The 27,624-nt window shown below is 37.6% G+C and overlaps 1 protein-coding gene across 2 annotated transcripts; it reads right to left on the reverse strand.

The window, feature by feature from the left end:
• Positions 1 to 837: 837 nt before the first annotated feature.
• CEP43 (centrosomal protein 43) lies at positions 838 to 25,572 on the reverse strand. 2 transcript variants are annotated; one of them, XM_032102437.1, is made up of 12 exons: positions 25,276 to 25,572; positions 16,707 to 16,760; positions 14,812 to 14,866; positions 14,079 to 14,167; positions 12,003 to 12,137; positions 9,516 to 9,599; positions 7,825 to 8,042; positions 5,765 to 5,874; positions 5,118 to 5,186; positions 4,341 to 4,380; positions 3,605 to 3,698; positions 838 to 3,142 (listed from the first exon to the last, which is right to left on the reverse strand). In XM_032102437.1, the coding sequence occupies exons 1-12, from the start codon at positions 25,363 to 25,365 to the stop codon at positions 3,068 to 3,070; spliced, it is 1,113 nt and encodes a 370-aa protein (XP_031958328.1). In that variant the 5' UTR covers positions 25,366 to 25,572; the 3' UTR covers positions 838 to 3,067. The 2 variants fall into 2 exon arrangements, with proteins under 2 accessions (XP_031958328.1, XP_031958329.1); XM_032102438.1 differs by lacking the exons at positions 14,079 to 14,167; positions 14,812 to 14,866; positions 16,707 to 16,760.
• Between the last annotated feature and the right edge of the window lie 2,052 nt (positions 25,573 to 27,624).

The raw sequence follows: 27,624 nt of genomic DNA on the forward strand, positions 1-27,624 counted from the left end.
TCTATATATTGTCAAAACTGTCTGAAGCTGATAGTAATTTTATTATATCTGGGGAAAGCATCACTTACAAGGCAATATGAGATGTGCTGTGGTTTCCCACTTAAAAAAAGGTGGAATGCAGTAATTTCAGTAAAAAGAAAAGACAGGTATCATTTTTATAATCCATCCTTATTACAAGAGCCATATTAATGCTATGAAATTGTCAGCCATAGTCTAGTCCTTAAATTTGTACTTCTGAAAAGATCACAGAATTTGTTAAAAAAATTACAACAAAACAGGGTATTTCTAACCAGACCTAATTGATACAGAACTGCACAGAGCAGTCATCAGTGCCCTTCTCAGACACTTGCTTCTCTGCTCACAGAAACGTTCCCATCTTTTATGACAGGGCTCTGGTTGTTAATTCTAACACATCTGAGGTGGGGTACTCAACTACATTGGTCCTTCAGGGAGAAGCCTAATGTGAAATACTAAACACTATGGTTTGAAATATACAGTGAAACAGGCATTCAAGAGAGCTTAACTTGTGACTTATGTTTAAATACCTCTAACAATGGTAAACAAGACAAAATTTTGCCAACTAAGATTGTTGGTTTTTTTTCCTTTGTTGAATCACAAACCATCTGACAACTTGGGCTGATACCACTAATGTAATTCTGTCAAGCCTTAACCAGATTCATCATCAGGAACTGCAAGATCCTTTGGGCTTAAAAGAATTCCCAATTGCAGACTGGACTATAAAAAAAGAATTTTTCATGAAAACCCCTCAAATCCCACAGAGCTTTCTTAATTTACCTAAATGTTAAGATTTCTGGTTCAACAAGTCTCAAAACACAATTTAGCCAGCACAATAGCTTTATTTTACAATTTGAATTACTATACACAATTCAGTAAAAGCTCACAGGAGGAACAGCACAGAGACTTGCCACTTTTTGGTATTTCCTTCAATTAGAGCCAAAGTGCAAGGTCTCCAATTAACTCCCAAGGTAAGAGAACAACACTTGGCTGTTAACACAAGTCATGTTAACACTTAAAATATCTAATTAGTTATTGAAAAGGCCACATCTTCAAATGCAATTAGAAATATTTTAATAAACTTTTGGTTTCTTTTGGTATGATAAATTGCCACACATCCTACAGCTAACAGGTAATGGAACATCATGTTTTCCCAAGGCATGTAAGAAAGCAAACAACACTGCCTCTGCATTATTCTGTAGACCTTAAAAATGAATGCCAGAGAACAACTGTTCATGTGGAATTTTATTTCCTTCAGACATGCTGATGCTCTTTGTAACCAAAAAAAAAAAAAAAAAAAAAAAGAAAAAAAGGGATAAAAAAGTCCAATCCAAACTTTTCCATACACAGTATCTTGAGGCACACGTTCCCCTACCTTTAAATGAATTTTTACACAGGCTATATCATGTGTTACAACATTGTTTCTATTTGAAGTTATGGCACATTGACTTTTTGGGGTGAAAAAAATTCTCCTCTGTGTTCAGCTGCTACGATATGGCACAAAGTTAAAAGTTAACACCATGACTAAATACTCTGATGCTTTTTTGCTGGCTTTTTTTGGGGTGCACATAAATAAAAGGCACACTTTTTCTGTCTCCTCTCAAATCATTTATGTAATGTACAAGCCTAACTTCCCAGCACTGCTCCAGGCCTGCTGGCCCAGTGCAAAAAAATATTTAAGTCATCTTCCAGTGCCAGTAGCAGCTTTATATGCTTAACCAATGGCTTTAGTTTAGCATGCTACTTCCACTGTGGTGACTACTGACAACAGGCCAACAGTGTTCCTGAACAAGAAAATTACAAAGTCTAAAAAAAAAGTTAAATTATTTATATTCACTTACATGTCTATTTTCCAGATGTGTTCACAATGTTCAGAAAGTGCACATTTTGAAGTTTTGTTTCAGTATTACAAATGTCCATGACCTCCACATTATAGCAGCGCCACTTGCAACAGTATCATTAAAGAACTGTTCAACCTTTCCATGACTGACCCTCTTCCACAAGAGTATCATGAAAATACAAGAATTTGCTCTTAGCTAGAACTTAGTGTCCATAATGTCTTCAGTACGGTATTCTAAAATATTTGCATTTAACTTTGTACAGCAGTCAGAATTTGAAAAGCAGAAGTTTAGTAGTTTCATTTTTTGGCGCCCATTTTTACTTAAAATATTTTCAAGAATGAAAGTGATCTTACAGCACATGAAGAGCCCTCAATAATAAAAGCTCCACTAAGTATTACACACTGTTAAAAACTTAACAAAACCCCATGAGATTTAGTTACTGATTTGTGAATCCTTACAAAATTACTTTTCGTGATTTAACAACAGATAACATTGATGAATTTATCATATATAAAAACAGCTTAGGTCTTAACTTCAATGGTCTGACAAACATATTGAAACAAGAATATTCTGAGTTAAGACTAGTGCTAAATTTAGCTCCTAAATACAGCTAAATTTAGATTTAAGAGTTTAGATACTCTCAGTTTAATATGCCTTAAAAAAGGTAAAGTCCAACTTTCAGAAGAGTCTGTAAAACAGCTGTTTCAAGTAAGTCTGGAGGAATTAGGTATTGTGGCTAGAGTTACCATAAATATGTACTACATGCTGACTTGACAAGATTGTGTTAAAAGAAGTGTGAGTTGAACCACTACCTTTGAAGGTTCTTGCTTTGGTTATCTTTAAAAAAAAATCTGACTGTTAAAATAACAGTGCAAGTTGCCACATGCCTCTTTCTCGATGTTCTCTTGTCAATTGGTTTTTATTATGTCCACTGCCAGCAATGGACATTCTGCTTGGAAAATCCACCTCCTGCTGTGAAAGGTTTGGCTGAGCCAAATGAAGAAAGTAATTCTGATATCAGACTCAAATGGGAACACACTATTTCATTTAGTTCTTGTTAAGAGTATTTAAAAACCTTCTTCACCTACAGTCTTTTTGAAACACAAGGCACAAATAGAGAGTGGACATTCCAGCAAAAGGTGATTGTCTGAAATTAATAGTCCACAGCAGTCTTCTAGTCGAGCACAATGAAAGATTTTTGCTGTCCAATTCTACGCCACATCTTCTAGATAATCTGCAACGTCGCTTAACTGAGAAATGGTAAGGTCTTGTGTGATGCTTTCAAGCTGGAAAATAAATAAAATTGCAAACTCAGAAATCACACAAACAGTAAGTATTATGTCATGTATTCCTTCATATGCTTTCATATACCTTTTGGCCTCAAGCTTTCAGTGAGATTACTCAATCCTTTGGGAGGTATTCAGACAGATCTTGAGATACTGCGGTAAACCTTTATATGTTGGGAATGAACCAGTTTCAAATACTTTTTACACACCTAGAAAGGCACAGTGAATTGTACTACTGAACAATTGTTGCAGGGTTTGTGTTTTGTTGGGATTTTTAAAATCAGTATAGCATCTAACTTAGCACAGATACTAAGTGTAAAACACAGAACATAACAAATAATGCAACCTTAACATATAACCTAGGAACTTAGGATAATGGCACATTACTTCACAGAAGGCTGGAAACAAAGTCAAGATAAGATCAGAAGAATAAAAAGAACAACAATTTAAAAATAATCATACTTTATCACTGGCATTTGACTCTTCTGTTCCCACAGAAAGTTCATCTATTTCTTCACCGATACTGATGTCGCTTTTTTCTGAGCGATGACTTGTACTAAGAAGAAAGAAAACCATAAGCACAGAAATAAGACTTCCTTATCAAACATCCACGTATGACATTTACTTCATACCTGACATTTGATTGGAATTTCACTTCCTAGCAAGTTAGATGTGAAGTTACTTAAAACCCCATAACAACTAAAGGCTTCCTGCCTATATGAAGCCATAGTAAATACTGAGAAATACTTAGGCCTTGATCATGCAGTTTACAACACCAATACCTCCACATCATAAGCATAAGGCTATTAAATATTTATTACTGACTACTCATGATGCTTTATTTCCCAGATTTTATTATAATTGCATTAATTGCTAAAACATTATTAAGTGCATGGTTCAGAAAAAAAGAAATAAACCTCAAACCCCCTCCACAAAAAAAAATAGTATCATCCGAGAGTTAGCAGTAGGTTTTTCAGGAATTCATTATCCCTATACAAAAAGGGACCTGGCTTGGTTGTTTTTTTAACTTGTAAGTAAATGTATTAAAATAGCAAACTGAAGCTTAAAGCAGTTCAGAAATACTGAGAGATTCCAGTGATAGTGACTGTCTGACATATTATGAAATAATTCAAATATGCTAGTGCATATGCTTATAGTGCATAAAATACTATCCTACTGGGTATCATCCTTCTCTTACCTGTTGAAGTCATCAGCATATTCATCATCATCTCCATTTCCTAAATAAGGTTTAAAAGCTATTAATCAAACAAGTTTTCTCTTCAGGAAACACAAAAAACCCCATCTATTCCTGCACTAAAATACATGGTTTGATGACCAGAAAGAGTGGGAGTAGCTTAAATTACTTATGCAGATTAGAAGGACAAGTTATCTTTGTCATCAATTAATCTCAGTATTATTAACATAAACGGTTTCAAAACTGAACATATGTTTTCAGGACGTTAGCTGCATTGCTGAATACAAAACTTAAATACTTGGCAGCTATATCTTGAGAGAATTCTTCCTTCACACCTTCTTCTTATTGCACCAAAAGCAAGGCAACTTTCAAAGGTGTGGAAGGCAAATAAATATGCCACTGAAAAGCAGTAATACTTATTGGGCTATTTTTACCAAAAATACAAACCTGCTCTTTTTGTAGAAACCTCAAGAACAAAATTCATCACTTGATACTAGTAAATGCATGTACAGAATGAATCAAATTTTTGCTCCATGTGTAAAATATTAATCCATAAAACACCAGTTTTCACTTTTCTGTATTTCTTTAGATCACATCTTGCTCTTAACTACATTAAGCTTCACAATATATGTTAACTAGAATGACATAAGTTGAAGCTGAAGATTTTAGTTCAATATGTGTATTTGAGTTTCTCAGATTCCTTTAAGAAGCTGGGCCAGAATTTATCAGTTCTGGCCAACCTAAAATATCAGAGCTTCCTCATGTTTAGCAGTTACTTGCCTAATTCTAGTGATCCCAGCTTTGCATTCACCAACCGCAGGTCTTTCAAAACAGAGTTTCTATCCAAATCTGTAAACAAAAGCACTTATATCAGAAATTTGACTTGTGACTCTTCAATAAGATCCCATTTACACACACCAACCAAACATTTGTAACAATTATTCTTTTATAACAGCCTTACGTACTTTTATAGTATAGTATAGCAGTATCATATTAAATTTTCAGAGTTGAACTCTGATAACATTCAAAAACTTGAGGAGTAAACAGGGATAATCTCCCACTACTCAGGGATTTACAACATGAAAGCAAATACCTCTAAAGAACTGATACAAATAACTTAAGATGATACAAAGGAGTAAGCCAATTTCAGTTTAAAACTGAGCAGTAGAATTATACACTGCTTTATATACACACAAAAAAAAGGGATGTAGATAAGTATTTCATGCTCCAAAGCATAAAATGCCCCAGTGGTAGCACAATATATCCAAACCAGCGCCATTGCTCACCAAGAAAGCACTACTGTAAAGCACATTACAACCAGAAGGGGGCCACATACTCTATATTTCCATCTGAACGTATAGCTTATTCATTTCATTACAGAAATACCTTCTACAATCATCAAACCACAAAAACATATGAAAACTTACTATCAGACTCCTTTAGCAAAGGTGCACCAGTCAGGGAGCTTAACCCACTTTTTAGAGGTGGTGCATCAGAAAGGGATGCTAGACCTCCTCCTTTATTAGCCTCAGTTTTCCTGTAAAAAACCAAATAAATAAGTACTCCACAGAGCTGTAAAATATGCATAATTATTTTATTTTCTGTTATCAAATTGTCATAAAACTAGAAAAGCAGTATTAAAGCAAAAAAGAGAAAGGGAAAAGGACTATTCACACTGCAACCTTAAAAGCAGTAGGCAGTTCACTGGCACAAGTGTCAACCACAACATTCACTGAGAAAGTCACATTCTCACCCATGCAAAGACTTCTGCCTGTCTTCTCTCACAGACAGAGTACCATCATCAGCATCACTATTTATGTCTAGGGACCTTTCATCATTCCCACATGTAAATGCAGCCAAAAGAAAAAAGATTCAGATATAAATCAGTACTTTAGTTTGTTTTACATCTAAAAGAGATTACATCTGATGAAGCTATTAATTCTAAGAGCAGTCAGTTCACAGAATGAAAACCTCTCGGTTATAGGAAGACAGAACTCATTGCATGTTAAAGTTCCTTTGCCCACTACCTGGTTCGAATTCTATTTACAAGCAGAGGATGAAGAAATGCAAATTAAAAGAGACCAAGATTTTCACATTTAGTATTGCCAGAACTGTTTACTATTTTGATTCTATTCCTATTAACAATGGACATAATTTGAATCATTCATTATATCTAGACCACCAAAATATCACGTGTAACATCACACATTAAAATGCTTCAAAATTTTTAACAATGGGTCAGAGACCTAGAGACCCTCGATCATCTCTCACACTGTCATTAGCAACTCCTTGCTCCTTTTCTCTCCACTGAAACCATCTTAAAGGAACAGGCAAGATTTCAATAAGGAAATTACCTTTTTGCAAAGAAAGCAGTGCTGGCAGCTCTCCTATTTACTTACCCCTTGGGACTTGAGTACACCAGCACAACATACCACAAAGGGAATTCCACCTGAAGAATGTGGGGTTTTTTGCCCTCTAGAAGAGTTGCCAGGAAGGTAAAAATGAACGATTCAGCACACACAGCTCAGCTACAAATAGATTCTAGCTCATTTGTTGTTAACATATTCAGCAAACCTTATTATGGGGTATTACTGTAATAGCTGCATCACAATAACACTATGTGCTACAAAATACTAATTGTATTGACTTACAAATGATTCTGCAACCTCTTCTTAATGTCTGCTAAGCTGGAGCAATTCTCTATTACTTGAGCACAGCAAAAGAACACCATGAAGTGATCCTGCAGCATTTCTCAATATAGTGCTATCTAAGCTAAGCTTCAAGGTAACTCAACATGGTAACACAAAGATAGGTTTTTCAGCTTTGTAACAAAGCTGCTGCACAGTTCAGTCACTAGTTCTTGTTTCAAATGGCATTTTTCAGTCATCAGATTCCACAGATGAACAATAAAACACGTGCTTTGGATGCATCTGCAAAATTGACATACACAGAAGTCACTGAAAACACAGAACTGCACACAAAAGGTGTTGCAACGTGAAGAGGAAACCCTCATCTGTAAGAAAACTTCCTTATTATTACAGCCTATGAAGCCAGTTTGAAGTGGTTTTTGTATTCCTTACAAAGCCGTACAAGTATTTAATGCACTATCCCTGTCACTGTCCACTTCCTTTAGTATAGATCACCACTGCAGCTCTGTTGCAAGAAGAAATGCTGATGTCTGTGCCTCATACATGTTCACTCCACCCAAGAAACAGGCTGAGGATATTAGATACCCTAAATGATGCACCTTAAAGTGACACAGGTTTCTCTACTCATATTACATCCAAGAGATCCCAGAGGACACTGTGCATAGAATAGAACAGAATCATGGAATAGAACAGAATCAGAGAAATGAATACTTCAGAAACAAAATGTTACAGATCTAAACACAATTGCAAATAATCAAGTAACAAATAGCTCTCAAAGGCCTGCAGCATACAGAAGATAAAATGAACCACATATTAAGTAGAACACCTATGTTACCTACCAGCCATAAGTTCTTTCTGGTTTGGGTATAGGGTCATCAAAGAAAGAATCTCCCTCTACATCATCTTCATCCATAACTGGATCACTTTTTTCTTTGGTATTCAAGTCTTTGTTTTCTAGTTGAGGATCTAGTTTTGCTTCATTAGGCAGAAAATGAATACTTCTTTTGCTTGCTTCCCCTGATGAGACACTTGTATCACTCTGAATCTTGTCAGCAGCCTTGAAAGATAAAGAATGGAGTAAGTACTCGTGTCACATAATACTCTAAGTGTATACATAAATGCCCAACACATTACATACACCTAGCATCACTTTTTAAAATATTACCTCAAATTCCTGAGAAGTACTAATAAGTTTATTAGTATCATCAAGGATCACACCAGAAAAAAGTTGTTTCATTACTTTAGAAAGTGTTCTTTATTGTTGCTGCCATTAAAATCTTTTGTTCCATCCTGTGCATTGCTATGCTATCTACATCACTTCTATTATAAAAGCAAACCATTTAAAAGTATCCTGGTTATCAAATAAAGAAATCTATAGACAGACTGATTCTTATGCTTTATTCATGTTATTTCACAACACATCAACAAACAAAGGTTCCTAGTTACAGCCATTGCCTTCAAAAGAAATCAATTTAAACCCATGAAAATTACTCTAAATTCCATATTAAATGGTAATCTCTGCAGTATAGTATCAGGTTTTAAAGTAATAAGCATAAGAAAACTGCAGTTACTGATATATTCTCTCTTCAAATACTAAAACCAAAACTGACAATAGTGAGATTTTAAAAGTACATAACTTTTAGTCTTTTTCTAATGCTTATGGCTCACACCTACAGTCTACAATGTAAGGACAATTCCATGTGCAACCTTTAACATCAAGTCATACAACTCAAGCTGTAACTTAGCATGGCTTTTTGGCCCAAAGAACAATACTCTAATTTACCTAGATAATCAAGGTGCAGTGAAAGAAAAATGTTTTTCTATTACCACCTAGCAAGGAGTACTGATACTTTTACTTTCTCCTAGACTTATTAAAATCAAGCCAGTAAAAGATTTATTACATTAGCTTCCTTTCTACAAACTAATAGCAGCATAGTTTTGAAACAAAACAAAAAGTATTATTTAATCCAGATAGCCAATATGTAGGTTGTACTGTCTGAAGTACTTTTTTTATCAGCCATTAACTTTCATTTGGAAGGCTGAAGCAAAATTTTCAAACTAAAGGCCATGAAAGTTAAAATCACCTTGGTAGGTCTTTTTCACACCAAGGTTATTTTATCTCAGTCACAGAATAACATTCAATTGCTGGAAATAGCTCAGTTTTTGAGGGCAGGAAAAAGTACTTAAACCTGTAAGTAGTAGTAATAAAAAGACTTTAATTTCCTATCCTAGAGGAACAGAATTGTTTTTGAAAATTATGAGCTTAATAGCCTGACTACAATAAATGGGAAGCTACAGCTACTTTTCTGTTCTGGGCCCTGAGGGAACAAACTGCTACTATGTCAAAGTATAAGCACAACAGCTAGTCTTTGCTTGGAATCACATATATGAAAGTTTTGCTGAAGTGGAACAAATACTTTCAAATTGCAGATCATTTACATGACTGCTGTCATATCTGCAGTTTCATAGGAGTTCTCTCTTTTACTCATCTCATGTACGTTACAAAGCTTTTCATTATATATAATCTTACCTTATTTGGTATAGAGTGTGCACTTGACCGTCCATCAGATGATTTTGATGTGGGGCACTGGCTGTCACTTAGAACTGGAGCCACCTAAGAAGTTTCAAATAAGCCCTTATTAAAAATATATATTTAATTTTGTAATAACTGGCACTGGTGAGGTCACATCTCAACTACTGCGTTCAGTTTTGGGCCCCTCACACTAGAAAAGATATTGAGGTGCTGGAGCACGTCCAGAGAAGGGCAACAAGGCTCCTGAAGGAGATAGGAAACATGTCCTAAGAGGAACAGTTGAGGGAGTTAGTATAAACAAGAGGAGGCTCAGGACGGTTGTAGTGAGGTGGGGACCAGTGTCTTCTACCATGCCTGCAGCGAGAGGTCTAGAGGAAACGGCCTTAAGATGAGACAGGGGAAATTCAGATTAGGTATTAGAAAAAAAAATGTTTCATTGTTACAGTGGTCAGGCACTGGAATAGGTTGCCCAGAGGGGTGGTGGAGTCACCATCCTTGGAGGTGTTCAAGAGGCATCTGGATCTGGTGCTGGGTGCTGTGGGTTAGGGGTTACAGTGATGGTGCTATGCTGATGCTTGGACTGGATGATCTTAAAGGTCTCTTTCAACCTCAGTGATTCTCTGATTCTATGATAATTGCATCCAACAAGAAACAAGGCTACCATCTGCACTCCCACAGTTTGCAAACCCTGACACCATGTGTGGGAAGACAACTGACAGAAGAACTAGAGAAAACTGGGAAGTTGTAGTTACACACAGTATGGAAATCACAGGATGAAATGCAGCTGCTACTTCCTGGATGGAACGTAGTTGGCCTGCATGAAATACATTCCACAATGATTCCACACAGCAGGTAGCCCACATCCCCAAGCACACTCTAAGAGGGATGAAACAGGGTGGAGCAGAGTGAAGACTCTGCATCCAGGCTCTGCAGTAATCCTTGCAAGGACAACAACTTGATGGTACCATGTAACTGGCAAAACACAGAGCAGCTGTCAGACAAGGCAGATGGAGACCTTGCCTTGCTGCTGTGAACCAGCAACTGTGGCAAACTCTACTCAGATGATAATGAAACAACGCACACCTCCATCCCAAAGTTACCCACCTCCAAGGTACAACCACCCCTCACTGAGCATGCGCTCTGTATTTTACTGACTGTTCTTAAAGAGTGAAGCAAGAGAATTTTACACCATTCATTAACAAAAGTGTGTATGACTACCAGTCACTCAAGCTCCAACTAAATGTAAAGAAATAGTATAAAAGTTAAGAACAGGGAGAAGTTATGGAAGATTCCATCATAACTTCTGGGATCAGCTGACAAGCTGAACCTGTCTTCTCCACTACTGGGGTGCCCTTTGGGTAAGGACCATATTCGATGCATGCTGAGCAATTATCTTGAGCTAGCTTTTATTGGTGGTTAGAGCTTGTCTGTATATTGCTTTAAATACATTTTTTCAGTCTGTTGTTATCACTGACAATCTTCACACCTCAGTCTGTCACAATTTTCTCTTATCAGTGTGATTATCAATCAAGTGTGTTACTCCGTAAACTATTCAGCGCAAGTCCTTCCTACCAGCTGCCAGCAGCACAGACCATGCTCAGCTGAGTGAGGAGATCCAGGAGGTGCTCTCCCTTTCTAAATTGTCCTAAGGGATTTGACTCCAATACAGTGCCAGCACGTGTGCCTCTGCAAGTCAGCTGAACAGCCTACCATGCAGTGGACTGCTCACTGGAGTCCCCATAACAGGACACGGACAGACTGGCCAGGCACAAGGGTCTTGGCTTTCCTGGGGCATTCCCAGACTGATCAAACACCAAGGGCTCAAGGAAACCCCCCTTCTGTGTGACAGAAAATTGCTATTAAGAAGTCTATGACAACTCCTTCTGAACTTAAGCTTTCTTTTGAACACTGAATGCATCCTGGGTGTAGAGAACTTTCTTTCAAGTCACAATCAAATGCTATTGGTTGGGTTTAATTCATTTAATCAACATATTAATTATCTATTCCATTCAAATACTACTGTCATTGCCTTGAAGCAGTTCAATACTTTGATATATTTAATTTTAAGTACATATGTTTTCAGAAGACCTTTAAGGCTTTTGACAAAACTCATTTGAGTCTTTTCAGGTCATATTAAAATTAGAAGTATGCCAAGGAAAACAGGTACAGATAACAGTGTTATTAAACCACACCAGAAATTAGAAAATAAGTGACACAGTGTTATGTGTCATTTATCTACATTCACTCCGTGCTACTATGCTGTAGCAGAATATTAATAAAGAGCCCTAGGGTGGTATTAAAAGTAATAATCATAAAGTTATCTCTTATCTCTCTGATAAGTTGAAGGCATAATATAATAAAGACCTGAAACACTATAATAGTACAACAATAGCCAAGTGTTTGTAATTTCAGTTTATTTTTCATCACTGAAAAAAAATGAATAAAGCATTATAAAGAAAGACATTCCAAGTTAATATTACTTACTTCTCCACCACCTGGAATCTTTTTCTGCTGACACTTCCTAACAACCTCCAACAACAGGGGACCACCCATAGTACCTTCTGCTTCTGTAATTCCCAAATCTCGGGCTAAGTTTTCTCGACCATCAAGGCCATTTAGCTGGGGGACAATAGAAAAAAAGAATCACAACATAGAAATAACTGTTAGAAAACAAAATATGTATCTTGTAATATAAAAAAGTCTTATTTAACACAGCTCTATTTTGACTAAACAGTGATTATTTATGACTTCTTGTTCCTTGTGGACTAAAGTAATAAAATCATAGAATCACTCAGGTTGGAAAAGACCCTTAAGACCATCAAGTCCACCACTACACCATGTCCCTAAGAGCCACATCTACACCTCTTTTAGATACCATCTATTGCATAATTTACTTCTGATCTGTACCTGAACTTGTCACAGATCATGCAAAGTTGTTTTAAATATGCAAGAAGCCATCATTAGCACACTTTGGGATTTAAGAATTTATATGGCCAAGTTACTTTAGCCTATTACATTTAAGAGTGGATCCAAGGACACCCAGCCACTGGTTCCAGCAAATTCATGGATGATGGGGAGTTGCCAATCCTGTGCATATGGAACTACATTTGCATAGGTCAACACTTACTTTCGGTCCCTGTTCCACTTTAAAAACAACAGGGGTTTGGACAGAAAAAGGGATGAAAGCAATTCGGTATCATCCAAAAAACCCCAACAACACTTTCTCAAACCCAACTTCACACTATAGGAGAAGCAGAACGCTACAGCAAACCCAGGTTGGTTAGCACAACCCCAGATGGCAAAACTGCAAAGGGCACCAGTTTATCTTATCTCTTATGATCATATAGTGACACTTCCTATCAGAACACTGGTCAAGCAAATACTGAAGTGAGCCACCACTAGTGAAACACACTGAAACAGTGACTAAAGAGACAGTACAAGAAACTGCTCAGAGCCAGGAGCTAGTAGAGAAAGACAAAGTCAAATCTCTCAGCACTATACACAGCAGTCTTGGCCAGCTTACTTAACTTTGGCCAAATTTCCTTTATGCACTGCAATAGGTGAAATGGACACACTTATTGGAAAACAGAAGGGGGTGTTTCAAAGAGCATGAGATGCCTTTACAATGCAAATGAAGCATTGCTCCCCAGAGTGAGCAGCAACACAACACAAAGCGTGGCTGGTTTTGTTTCTATTTGGTAGCATGAACATGAATCTTTGTACAGATGTGTTCTGGTAATAAATCAGCTAATTTAGCTAAGGATATTTGGCAAAGAACACAGTTGTATGGGATTTTCTTTGAATAAGCCCCTAAAAAGAAACATGAAGTTCTGAGAAATAGAAGTCAACTAACTGATCGATTTGAAAAAACTGGATTTTTATAATATTAAATATTTAAACTGACTTCAAGAAAAAAAAAGTACTTGAGATGTAATGAAAAATTCTGCCATGAAATGAAACTGTTTTAAACCCAAAATTGTTATTAAAACCTTTATATCATAAAAAGAGACAAAGGGACAAACATGATGAAAACCCTCTAATTCAGTATCTAAAGCCTTAAAGCAATCAGTTGTGCCATGTGATCACTGTATTTCCCTCCCCACTGAACTATTCTATTCAATCACTTTTTGTCAAGTATATCTGTACTAAGTCCTTTGTGTCACTGAAATTTCTCTCAAAGTAGATGACTGACATTATTTTAATTTTCATGTAACAATACCAACTTAATATTATGACATAGTAAAGTTAGTGGCAAAATGTTGCAGGAGTATGCAGGATTTGTATACTATTGTATGATCCCACAAAAATTATCAGCTTGTTAATTGAAAATTAAATTATTATCTAGCATTGATTTTGATAAAAAGAAATAGTCATATTAGCCCACTTTCCTGAAAAATGTGTCTTTATGACACTAGGTACCTTTTACAGACAAAGCATTAAAAAAATTATTTTTAATACACACAAGTAAGTGGTTTAAACAAATCTGCCATAGCTTCTGCATTCATTGCCATGCACTTCAAACAGTGAGCATAGCATACAAACAAAACCAGTATATCTTACTGTGCTTGATTCAGGCTGAAAAACAGCTAAAGTAAAATCAAGATTGAAAAATCGTAGAAATTCTGCAACAAGACCTGCTACCAAGCGACCTAAAAAGAAAATGAGAAGACTTAAAATACACCAGTTATAAAAATATCTTATGTCAAAGATTTAACATTAACACCAGCACACATGGCTCCAGTATGGACATAGTTTAGACATTGAGCGAACTACCACCTCATAGCAAGTTTGTATACCAACTCTCTAATTTCGAACTCGGATGTTGTATCAAAATCATTTTAGCCAGTAATACTGCAAGAGCATACAGATTGCTTACAAAATTCATGTGCAGCATATTTTTTTAAACTATTCAGCTGTTTTAAAAACATCACTTTGACATTTGTCATATATGTCCATTCACTCCTGGACCTCTACTCTTAGTTTTCACTGGTTACTCTTTCTATTGGTCTAGAATGTCTCTGAGGTAGCACAACCGTAAGTCATCATGAAATATTAATTTCAATGCATTAATCACCTTAGTCAAAAACTAAGGCTTTTATTGCAACTTCAGCGATATTAACTTTAAAAATTATAGACTTAATTCTATTCTGAATGAGTAGTAATTAGGACACCTAAAAGAAACAAAAGCATACTTAATTTCACGGAGACTGTACTGTTAATAAGATTCAAAGATGTAATCCTTTGTCTCCTCTTTTTATTACCTTGAGAAGTATATACTGAACAAAGAACTTACCATCCTTTGTACCTAAAAAACTTTTCAAGCTTTCATTTACCAGAGGTGCTTTGTTCTGTCAAAAAGCAAAAACCAAACAGTAATTAATGTCATCTACATGCTAGCAAGAAACTGAAAACCACAGCAAGATAGTGTTTTGGTCTACTCTGCTCCGCAATGATGCCCTGCCTATGTAATTCACTTCTTAAAAATCTACCTTTGTATTAATTCTACAACTACAAGTAAAAGCTACGTAGCAATAAATTTATTTAAGCAAATTAAATTTGTTTCGGAGCTAAAGTAATTTCACCAAAATTCTTAATAGCATACTGATTTTTTTTTTTTAATCTAATGACTGAAGAGGTAAGCTAAGTAGCTAACTTCCCAAGCTGCTCCTCTAATATAGTGCAAAGTTTAAGGCAATTCAGTCCATCCTTTTACAAAAAAAAAAATGGAAATTTACAAATCTTCCAGATGAAGTGTGGACCACACTAATTACTAGTACACAAATCAATACTAATCTTCTATTAATTAAAAGACCTTCAAAGAAATAATGAAAATATTTTTTTCTCCCTTGTTAGATTTGCCCTCTTCAGTTTTTAAACAGAAATAAATCAATATGCCATGTCTGGGTTTGTCAAAATCGTTCTGGGATTTTTCAAAACAAATTCTAAATGCCATTTTTAAGATGGAATCAATATCCTGGGTAAGAAAAGGATCAGTTATAGGTATTTATCACTACAGTTGCAAACGCTAACACAGAAGAAAGTGCTACCTGAAAAAAGGAAATCTTGCTTAATATTTAAGAATTCAGAGTAGTGTTAAGTATTAATGTATCACCAGTGTCTACAGTATAAATTTAAAATATCATGATACATGTAAGCTTTTTGAGAAATGGTGAGCTGAAATGTACTGCAGCAAAACTCTCCAGGTAGCGTGGGAGGTTGTTCTCTGGGCGCTAATATGCTGAAGCTTCCCATAAAGAGATGGTACTGTTCTTCCATATCACCCTTCCATCATGCCTTCCTCAATGATCTTTTGTTAAATTTCTAGAATATGGAATCGCATATCATAGAATACCTACTTCCCCTCCTTACTAACATCCCAATATTGTCTGTTTCAGTTAAGCATTTTCCCAGAAAAAGCACAACCACAGAACCAGTAGAGGAATAAAACAGTTTTTCACTCCTCTCCTTTTGAAGCAGAGAGGCTGGACATACAGCATTCTCTACTCCCTAGTTCTAGAAAATACAATGACAGAGCAAAGCTGGCAGTAGAAGAGGTCACAAAACTGGTATCTCTATACCACAGCAGTACTGTTATGCAATCATGATAGTATCCCATTCCCTTAATATTATTATATTGCCAAAGTATCAGTACATAGTCCATCTCTTAATTAAGAGTTCATCCTTAAGTGTTAAAGCAAATTACCCTGAAGCAAGTCTACAACATCCTTATGGGAAATACCATAAGCATTAGCACACTTGGCATTTTACTGCATTAAACTGCTTTCACAATGCACTTGTCAAAAAACCCCAGTATAATATTTTCAATTTCAAAAGACATTATTCTGATTTGACAAAATCTCGATCAGTCAAGTAGGTATCTTTTTTAGAAGATGTATTTGATGGAGAAAATATTTTGTTATTCTGGTCAACTGGACAGAAGCCATATAAACCCAGCTGAGACAGACACTTAAAATTATAATATCAAAAGGCTATTTAACAATTCCTGGTTTTAAACATCAGGAGACACCCTGATAGTCCTGTTTTGTGTTCTTAATGCATCGTGTTCTTATGCAGAAATACATTTTTTATCTTGCTACATTTCACAAACAGAAAGTATTAAAGCTATTATATTTAATTCTACATGAAGGATATTTTTTCTTTCTGATTTATTTTTTAAGGTTCTCTTACCTCCACTTTCTCTTGTTCTTCTAATGCCAAAAACACAGCTGCTCGTAACTCTGCCTGCCAAATTAAAAAAAAACATAGCATTTCTACAAGCACTGTTTTGCCTATGCACATAAGATGCAAAGAGCTAGCACGTAGCTTTACAGCTATTTGTTTCTCCTCAAGCAACTTGGCATGGACTGTAATCTCTATCAGTGCAATTAAAACACTTAAGATTACAGGCAATGTGACTTCAGGCAGAGAAATAATAGTTTCCAGTCTGAGAACAAGGCAGGGGGCAGCACAATTTGCTACAAGACTTCCAAAATTATTTCTTTGTACATAAAAAGATTCCAAAGTACCTACATTATCTCCTTTTCTTTGTACATAAAAAGATTCCAAAGTACCTACGTTATCTCTTATTAGTTTCTGCCAAGAGTTAAACATCCATCTCTCTCAGGCAGGTTCAAAACACCTACCCTTCACTTGCAATTCATTCAGGAAATATGAACAAATAGGTCATAATAACCCATTAAAAAACTAAACATTAAGATATACAAATTCCTATGATTTCTTGTCAGAGTACACTCAAAACCCCAGAATTTCTCAAGGAAAAGAACAAGATCAGTCATTCAAATACACCTGGTAGTAATGTTTTACCTACCCGATTCTAAATACATTATTATAAAGAATCAGAATTCTTCTAAGGACTACTTTGATTATTGAAGCTTAAGCCTTGCCTACTTTTAAAAAATTTTCGTAAGCACTACAGTTCTACTTTTTCCACTGAATGTGCCAAATGGATAACATACATGTGATGAAGTAGTTTGCCACTTTAATCAACTCTTAATCTGACATTTTGAAGTAAATCAGTAGATAACACTGCAGTAATAAACTATAAAAGACAGTATACTAAAGTTTTCTCAACAGAAAAAAAAGCAGAATTTAAAACAAAGATTTATTTCCAACACTAATAATAAGACCAATATGAAGAATGTCTGGACTTTCTCATATACATTACAAGAGGTACTAAACATGAAGTAACTGTTCCCTCCCATTAAAAAAAATAAAACCAAAAGTAACTGCCCACCCAAAACAGCCCCAACAAAGCAAAAAAAACCCAAACCCAACAAAACAAAAAAAAAACCCCAAACATCAAAACCAAACCAACCAAACAAAAAAAACCCACCCAAAAAACAACCAAACAAAAAAAAACCCCAAACACCTTTCATGGGAAAAACAAACACTTTCTTTTTAAGGAACCCCCTGTTTGGACACCTTTTTGAAGGACAAAAAATAATGCAAAAAAGCTAAAAGAATTTCTCACCAAAAGAAGAGTAAAATGCTTACAATAATTATATGCAATGGTCATACTGACAATGCAATCACATTTTTTCAGTTGCTGGGATACAGCATTCAATCAGAAAATCCTTTTATAAGCAGCTAATTTATTTATTATTCTTACCTTCTTTCAAGTGTTGCGGTACAGTTGTAAATCAGTAAGACCTTTTACACACCCCATTAACCTAAATATTTTTCTTACCAAATCAGTTTTCATTTAACTTTGCAACCAACAGCTAATAACTTGTTTATTTAGTCTTATGTCACTAAGATAAACCTGAAACGGTTGCAAGGCTTTATCACTTACGCCACAGAAACCAAATATATTTGCATAAGAGGATAATAAAAATACCAAAGCATTCCTGACTGGCTATTGCAACTGTTCAAAATAAAACACACCAGTCAATAAATGAATGAATGTGAGTAATGGCAAATCCCCCTAGAGGTCTGGATCATGGGACTGGAGAATAAAGTTGTCTGAAAGTAGCTGCCAGTACATCAGCTAATCCAGAGTCTGACTTCTTTTGAGATTCTGGGACAGTATCACAACTGTCTTTTTTTTTTTTCTTCACTTAACTATGATTGTTTGTCTGCTTCACTCCTCTAGATTCAATCCAACGGCTTTTAATTACTAATAGAGGAGCTTTTCTTCCTCTTCTTATTCATTTAATGACACATGGTCAATTTCTCCCAGATGTTACCATTCCCTGTGAATAGCTGGTTCACCTTTATTTATTTTAGTGCCCAATTAAGGTCAGGAGCTGATCACCAGAAGACAATACCACTGGTATTTACATCTCCCTTTAGCTTACCTGCATTATCTAGAATACCACCCTAAAGCCTTTCCACAGATAGACAGTCCCACAACCGACCCTCCAATCCTGTGAGCATCCCCATGTTTGAAGTAACACTTTCCTGTACTATCCCCACAAGGAAAGTTTACACTACTACAACAACATACTGACTGTCATATTTTGAGGTCGGTACTGCTCAGATCATAGCAAAAGATTCTCAAAGTACCATCTCAATAAATTTAGACAGAGAACCTTACACCAGAATTTGTGTGAGGTTAAAGCAGTAATGCTCAACTTCATGCAGAAGAACATAAAAAGCAACAATAACAAAGCTGAGGCCAGAGGAGTAATCACCCTACTAAAAGATGAATCATACTACACCAGTAGGATGGACAATGTCATATAGGCTTTTCAAGACCTGAAGCCAGTCACAGAGAATTTGAACACCAGAGTCTGAGATCACTATCATTAGGTATGGCCACAGCAATTTGCTCCCACCAGCAGATTTGAAGGTTTATATAACTACACAGATTAATCCATTTACAGTGTTCTTCTTACACTTCTTTTGTTTTTAATGAGTATGAATGGTTTGCATTTGTCTTTGCCCCAGTACCCTTTGGCACCAGCCCACTCTGTGTTTCATACATTGTTACAATCAGATCTTGTCATTTTCCACATTTCCCTATGCCACACTGCCTCATTCTCCTAGCAGTTTTCAACGTAATCCAAACACAACATGGAGAATTTTATACACCATCTAGTAGTAAAGCAGACCAAAGCTTGATATTCAAATTCCCCACCCATATTCTTTCTAAGTCTTCAATAAAATAGGATTATGTCAACAGAGACAGATGTTGATGAGTAAGTGTCTATGACTTTTACATCCATCAAGCCTACAGACTTCTTTCTCAGACTGTGAAAGACACCCATTCTCTTCTATCCCTAAGTAGTTTTATCAGGCAAGAGCTCATGTCAATGAAACAGCAATTTGGTTTCACTGAACTTAGCTAAAACAACTAAGGCTAACATTGTATATGACAAATACTGTCTGTGTTAGAGAAATGTATGGGTCAGTGTTTTGAAACAAAACCACATTTCCCCTTTTCCTTCCAGGCATTTACACCTATCAGACAACACTGTTTATTACTGAGTGCTGTACTACAAATCAGAAATTGCAGTCTATGAAAAAAGCATCTTTTCTGCACTGAACTGTAGTATTCCTCTTTAGGACCTGGGTAAGTTTACCCTGTTCTAGATAGAGACCGTTGTACACATATCTTAAGTACTGTCCAGGAAAACAGCTCCTTCAATCTGCAGTTCCCTGGAAAAGGGGTAACAGTTCTTACTATCTCAAGAGCCCGCCAAACACACTTTTTAGGTGGCATCTAAAAAAATGCCTATCTAATTTGGAAATATGCCCTTAATAGGAAGACAACAAGCACCTACATTAACAAGGTTATTGGTCTGATTGAGTAGTATGCTTGTAAAGCCATCCACAGCAGCTCACATAGCAGATACAGGATGAAAAATGAAAGGATAAGATAGAGACCATTCAGGACTGAAAGATGACCTGTAGCCTGTAACTACCTCCTACTTGCAGACCCCCAAAATGTATAATACTTAGCATGTCCACGGAATTTCTGGGGGTTTTTTTGGTAGTATTTGTCCTTGATTGTGCTGGAATATATTTATCCAGGACTTAAACAAGAGATCTGACTTTCTTAAGACAAAACTTGAGACAGTGTTTTCCAACAGGAAAAAACTTCAAACTCATTTCTACACCTCAAAGCATGTAGGCACATCAGTGACCAAGATGATTTCTTACAATAAGCACAGACTCTGGATATGGCTTGTTCCTTGCATTCTGTCTCCTTTGTACAGCTACACAATTCACTTGCAATCCCCACACCTTCCAAAGAGATCTCATAAAAATAATTTTTTTCCTATCAAACTCTCTTCATACTTTCTATTCCTGGGGCAATATTTCATATGAATGAGGAATGGTTTTCCAACACTGATCTCCAAATGCTGTGGAATACTGGTAAAAAAGTGGGCACTTTAGCTTCATAAACTGCTTTGCATCTATTGCATAGTTGAGTATGACATTGTCTGCTAGCTAACAGAGCCTTGCTGTCTGCTTCATGCATCTCTCAACATTTCTACAAACCGTTAGAGTTCTGCAGCTTTTGCAAAGCAAGTCCTGGGATTTTTTTTCCTCCAATATCCATTAGCAGAAACCATAATATAAATTTCAGCCTGCCAAATGCATATGGTACTACCTGTCTCAACCCACTTCAGCAGCTGAACATAGTTTTTGAAGCCAGTACAGGCTACTTTGTGTATTCCCTAAGAAACAAGGGGTAGGCAAGTTCAGCAAGTGTCAAACACTTACTTCAGACACCTGCAATGGGCCAGCTGGAGGTGCAAAATCTCCTGCAAGCTTGCACTCACAAATCATTATCAAGATGTGCATCAATGGATGGTGTGGTTACATTCGTGTTTAGGGCAGTGAAATAACTGAAGTAATGCATAAGATTTTGCAGGATAATGCTCAGAGATCTTCCAGGCAAAGCACAGGGATGTGTAATTGCCATCTGAGTAGTGCTGTGGAACAGCCCCATGGGTGTCCAAGCATAAACAATCTCTTGAGTATGTAAAATTCAGTGGCACATGGGCACCTTTCTGCACAACTCTCAGCATCTCCACTTCCTAATGCCAAAAGAACTGTCATACACCTTGGTAGATACAGAGCAGAAGCACTACCCTGGAAAGAGAAATGGCAGAACATTGAGCTGTTTTAACTGCTGGTGATCAACCCAGGCTAAACTTCTGTGAGCACCGCGAAAAAAACCTATACCAGTCTATATGCATCACAAATCCAAGGCTGGTGCCAAACCATAACCAGCAATTTCTCTACCAATATTAGTCACTAGTACCCTCCCTGTCATCTCCATCTGCAAAATCTGTAAAGGTTCTCATCCTTCAGCATTCGGTGGGTATACTCTCCCCCACGGCCTGCTAAACTTTGAAATCTTGGCTAAGTGACATAAAGGATTGATTGTGCACATACCTGCACAAACGAAGTCTGGGACTAGGAGTGGAACCAGTCATATTTAGACTCCTCTATGAGAATATTATGAGGACCATATTGACATTTAAATATTGAATTTAAGTTAATTTGAAACAATTAAAAACTGTTATATTTGACTTATAAAACTAAAAAGAAATAAATGTTGCATAAAAAAAATGATTCTGCGTGAATCCGGGAAATAAGTTGATTTTCTGGTATGAACTGCTTTAAAACAAACAACACATCACAACACGCAGAAAACGGGAGCTTACACTGTAGTGCCCAGCATGCTCATTGTGACAGTTAATAATTCTAAGACATTTAAAAGCATTGTTCATTCTAGTACATGGATTAAAGATGCAAAAGCAAACAGGACAATTTTAACTGACCTGTGCACATGCAGTTAACAGCTCATATTAAAAACTAGTACTTTTATCCTCTCTAACATCACATCATTTGCCCATACCTCAGCTGTCTAGGTTTTGAAGCAAATTAGTAAGAAATTAGCAATACTAGCTGGCCAAAAGCTTTACTATGCATATGACATTAGGAATGCTAACCCCCCTCACATAACTGTAGCAACAGCAAATTCCAGAGAAGATGCAAAATTCAGGTAATATAAACTTACATTATTCCAAAAGAAGAGATTAAAAGATATAAACCAATACAAAACAAGATAACAAACAAACACACAAGAAGCATAATGGCTCCTCTTGCTCAGATGACGACAGCTTCCCTAGGAGAAAGATCACATTCTCTTCAAGACAGAACACCCCCATTTGTACACACAGAAACAGTGATAATTTTCACTTAAGTACAAATATCTACAGTTATAGATGTGTTTACAGAATTTATTAGAAAGCTGTCTTATTCATCAGACTAATTCCAATGATTAACAAACTATATCTAGTATACATCTGTACTATATACATATATGTGTGTGTATATATATATATATACACACACACATATTGCAGCTTAGAGAATACAGGAAATCCTCAAATGCAAGCAGCAAATACATTTATACAACTTCCAGTTTTCACAATATTACTTTATTAATTACTCCAGTGCTCAAACTTTAAGACAAATACAAAAATCATGAAAAAATTTTTTAAATGTCATATAAGTAACATTTTTTCAGCCAAGTAATTTACATCAACAATGCACCCAAGAAATTAATCTCAGAATAAGAATAAACTAATAAACTGCAACCCATTATAAAATCATGTTTTATTAGAAAACTAAATTATGACACTAAGTTTCTTTCTAAAAATTACTCTCATTATGTTACAAAATGTGTGACAGTCCGACACATTCCATCCACTGAAATAATTCCCCTTGAATTCTAATCCTTCCAGAGATGTCTTTATCTATAGTGCTTCATACCAATGCAGCTATACATTGACCACATATTTTTCTCCTTAATGTAGCTTCTTCAATAAATCACAAATACATTATTATAGCTTTCTGGCCTCATCCATCTTGAAAAATGGTCATTCTAAAGTATAAAATAAGCAATGGTTTGGATAACATGTAAATGTTCAGTTCTAACACATAATAAAAAAAATATTGACACACAATAGATAAACACTATTGAACAAAACTATGTTTAATTAATTTTAATAAAAGGATAACTGCAACTCCTTTAGTGAGTGGTATAATCTAATTTAAATTAAAATATGACAGTTTAAGAAGGCTTGTTCAACCTTAATTCTTCCAGCAATGGGCTTTTTGTCATGTAATAGTAGACCAAATTCTGTAAGTCATTAACACTACCAATCAACAGTCATCAAACTCACATGCCAATTAAGGTTTACAGCTAAGAAAAAAACCCACCATGAATTCCTCTGGTCAACACCCTTAGCCATAAGCATCCCAGTTATTAAACAGTAATGCCTTGTATTAAAGAGAGACATACTCCGGGGCAAGGAGGCTGCAGTTTGTATTTTTCTACGTCATTTGCCTTAATGACACCTTACACAATATTGGATATCGCACACTTTAAGCATTATAGAATAGTGAACTACAACAAATGTATTTACACAAAACTCAATGGACTGGCAACCATAGTATGAAAATTTACATACTACACAAAGGCAGGAATTAAGAAACAACAGTTCATGAGCTCAGTGTGACCCAATTGCCTTATCATTCCTTTTTTAATTACAATTTTATTATCACCATACTTGCATTGTTTAACAGTATGTGAGTGGCTAACAGGTGGCCCAAAAGGCCTGTCTGACATCTATTAGAAAAAGGTCTCGCTACTCAGAACACAGTTCTATGAGAGAGAACCTTCATTCACTTACAGAACTTATATAAGGATCATCCATTTGAAAGGGATGAACAACATGGTTTTGAATATTATTTTGCTGAAAAGTATGACTAGTTCAAAATGCAGTAGACTTGAAAGTACGCACACAAAGATGCTCTCACTTCCATAAACCACTTCAGTTGTTGAACTGTTCTTGAAATATCAGCAGTGATCATCCATCCACCTGTGGAGACTTAGAGCACTGTGGATAAACACCCCCATCCTTGACCTGAAAGCTACACTTCATTTCTCCTCTAGCCTTGAAGGAAACGCATTTATTTTTAGGCTTCCATACCTGTGTTGATCTCTGTTATGCACAATAATTATTGCTGGGAACTTTTTAACTTGAACAAGAATCCATGGAACCAATTTTCCTACTCTTTCTGGCACAAGCTCAGGCTGCACCATAGACTCAGAAGTAACGTGCACTCCACTATCTTCAGTATATTTTCTTAACATAGCATTATTTGTTCCCTGTAAGCAGGCGGCATCCCCAGACAGCTTCCAGAGTTAGCAAGCCTTCAAGGCACAGCTGAAGCAACCCACACTCAAGAAGAACAAGTGCTTAAATAGCGACCCACAATAACTCCCGCTTGAAACTTTCAGTAAGGGCTTTCCGTATCGAAGCAGGGATTAACTTTACCCATTCCGTCCCGCACCGCCCGGCTGCCCATCGCTTCCAGCCAGTTTGGCGGCAGCAAGGGAGCTCTTGCGGCCACACGGTACCTGCGAGGGCGAACGCGCACAGCCGGGGCCGGGCTCCCTGCGGCGGCCCCGCACTCCCTTCCCTCTGCCCGCCGGGGGATCCCGAATTCCCGCGGCCGCGGGGCAGTGCGACGGTCAGGCCCCGGGCCCTCGTACCAGCTCCACCACGAGCGGCCGGGGAATACCACGGAGAAAGCAGGCGCCACCGCCAGGCCGCGACGCCGAGGGAGCGCCCCAGCCGGGGCTGGAAGCGGGAGTGAGAAGGGACGAAGCTCGGGAAGCCTCAGTCCTCCCACACTCCGAAGGGCCGCGAGCCGCCGTCAGCGCCAACTAACGCTCCCCGCCGGCGGGAGGCTCTTCTTCGCCCACCTTAATCTTATTGAGCACCCCGCTGCTCTCCAGCGTCTGCACCAGCAGGTCCCGCAGCTCCGTGTCCTCCTCCGCCGCCGCGGCCGCCATCTTGCTTCTCCCTGACAACCGCCCAAACCGCGCTAGCGGCGGGACCGGCCCGGCAGATTCGCCGCCGCCGGAGGCACCAGCCTAGAGCAGACCCGAGGGAACGCGGCGGACCGGGCCGGTGACCGCCCTCAGCACCGCCCCGAGAGCGGACGCAGAGAAGCCGCGGCCACCCGGCGCTTTTGCCGCACGCTGAGCCTGGAAACTGCGGCGGCGAACGGACAGCGCGGGCGGCGGGCGGGAAGTTCAAAGTGGGGGCGGCGGTAACGGCTGAACCGCGCCCGCAAGCGGCCCCTCAGATCCTCCCCGTCCCTCCCTTTCTCCCGCCACGCTCGAACCCAAGGAACCATTCGAGGAGCGGCTGAGCTCATTTGGTCTGTTCGGCCTGGAGCAGACTGAGGGGAGATCTCATCACAGTCTACAACTTCCTCGTGAGGGAAGCAGAGGCACGCAGCGATCTCTCTGTGGTGATCAGTGACAGAACCCAAAGGAATGGCATGAAGCTGAGTCACGGGCGGTTTAGGTTAGATATTAGGAAAATGTTTTCATCCAGAGAGTGGCTGGACACTGGAAGAGGCACCCTAGTGTTCCTCAGGAAAGTGGTCACAGCACCAAGCCAGTCAAAGTTCAAGAAGCGCTTGGACAACACTCTCAAGCCCCCCTCTCCTACACCTGGCAGCTGCAGCTGCTCTGTATTCGGGCTGAAGGAGTGAACAGCCCCCGTTCCAGGGCCACGCTCGCTCCAGCAGCTTCTGAGGGGGGCAGCTACCCCAGGGCAGCAGTGGGCTCCGGGCTGCTCTGCTGCCCACAAGGGCACCTGGCGCTGCACAGCACCAAAAGGGGCTCCTGGAGCCCTTGTTTCGTAACAAGCATGTTCGTTGTTGCTCCTCAAAACAAAAAGTAAAAAGCTTTATAAATTGTAATGCTTATTCTGCAGCACTACGTGGCATTTTTTCCACGCTGAACTGCTTATTATTTTTCGTGAAGTACAATATATGACAAATAATTTTGTAAGTTAGGAATGCTCCAAGGGAGCATGTACAGCTCTGGGGCAACGCAGGGCGTTCTGGAAGCTGATTTAAAAACATATGCACCGACTGTTCAGGGATGCTCTAAAGACTCGGCCAAGCCTGTGAGGACAGGTGTCCATCATTCCACCCCACTGCTGCTGAACACATGGGAGATACTGCTGGAGCCCCATGCCCATTCATTCCCACAGCTGCCCAAAGAAAATAGTGTTGCATTCTGAAGTCCTGAAGCTTGGAAACATTAGCAGTCTTTCACTTCAGTACAAACCTGTGTTAAAGTAAACCCACAACACTGTACTTAAGCACTTAAGACAAAAATTCTTTCCATTTAATTTTTCAAAACCGTGTCAGAAACATAAACAAATAGTAAATGGAGAACCATAATGTCTGGTATTACAGTTATTTTTATTTGTCCACTAGATTTCCAAACTTAATAGAAAAACAGAAACCACTTGAAAAAATATTTGATAGAGTTAAAGGAAAGGTGGAACAAAGGAAGAAAAATCAGTAGACATAGCAGGTAGTTTATAATTTGTAAGATTCATTTCAGCATTTCACTAACAGTGCCTTCCAGCTTTCAAATACATACATAATATTTTGAATCCGTGCTACAGATAACCCTTTCTGAGCTCTGCAAAATACCAGACTGTTATACAGCTAAATATCTACCAGCTTGAGGGCAGCAAAGCACAGTCCAGTGTCCTATTGCAATGTACTCAAACTGTCTCAAGTTTGAAGGAAATGTTGCCATTCTGAATGCATGTAATTCCCAAGTCTAACTGTGGAAATCATAGAAACACATAACTACATGCTCTTAACACAATTTAAATCAAATTTAAACTTTCAAAATCATCCATGGACCAAGTCTATTGACTTAAAATTAGGACATGAGAATATACATGTTCCGAAATGTGTACATCTGCTCATAGTGCTGTAAATGTTTCCTTACCGCATTTTTAAGAATAAAGCCTAGCTGGATTTGTTTGTTTTATTTGTGCAATGGGAATAATCAAAGCAAAACAATGCATAGTGTCAGGGAGACAAAATTTGAAAGTCTCTATCTTGATTTTTTAAATCCTAACATAAACTGCTGAAAGCTGGAGAAGTGTATTCTTTTGAAGTGTTTCAACTCATTTTGCATTGTTTTTTTTTTCAGGCCACACATTTCAACATATAAACATATAGAAATCTAGGATACTACCACATTTCAGAATTTTCTGAGGAGAATGTAATT

Source organism: Corvus moneduloides, chromosome 3 (genome assembly GCF_009650955.1).
Source record: "Corvus moneduloides isolate bCorMon1 chromosome 3, bCorMon1.pri, whole genome shotgun sequence".
In the NCBI taxonomy this organism is placed as follows: domain Eukaryota; kingdom Metazoa; phylum Chordata; class Aves; order Passeriformes; family Corvidae; genus Corvus; species Corvus moneduloides.

Bases quoted from the DNA above. Each gene is read 5' to 3' on its own strand.
- CEP43 (XM_032102437.1), bottom strand. From the start codon at position 25,365: ATGGCGGCCGCGGCGGCGGAGGAGGACACGGAGCTGCGGGACCTGCTG. The intron at 14,168-14,811 runs GTAAGTTCTTTG...TTTTCTTTTTAG, and splicing joins TTTTTTAGGTACAAAGGATG to GTCGCTTGGTAGCAGGTCTT. The intron at 5,187-5,764 runs GTAAGTTTTCAT...TTTTGTTTACAG, and splicing joins TTTGCTAAAGGAGTCTGATA to ATTTGGATAGAAACTCTGTT.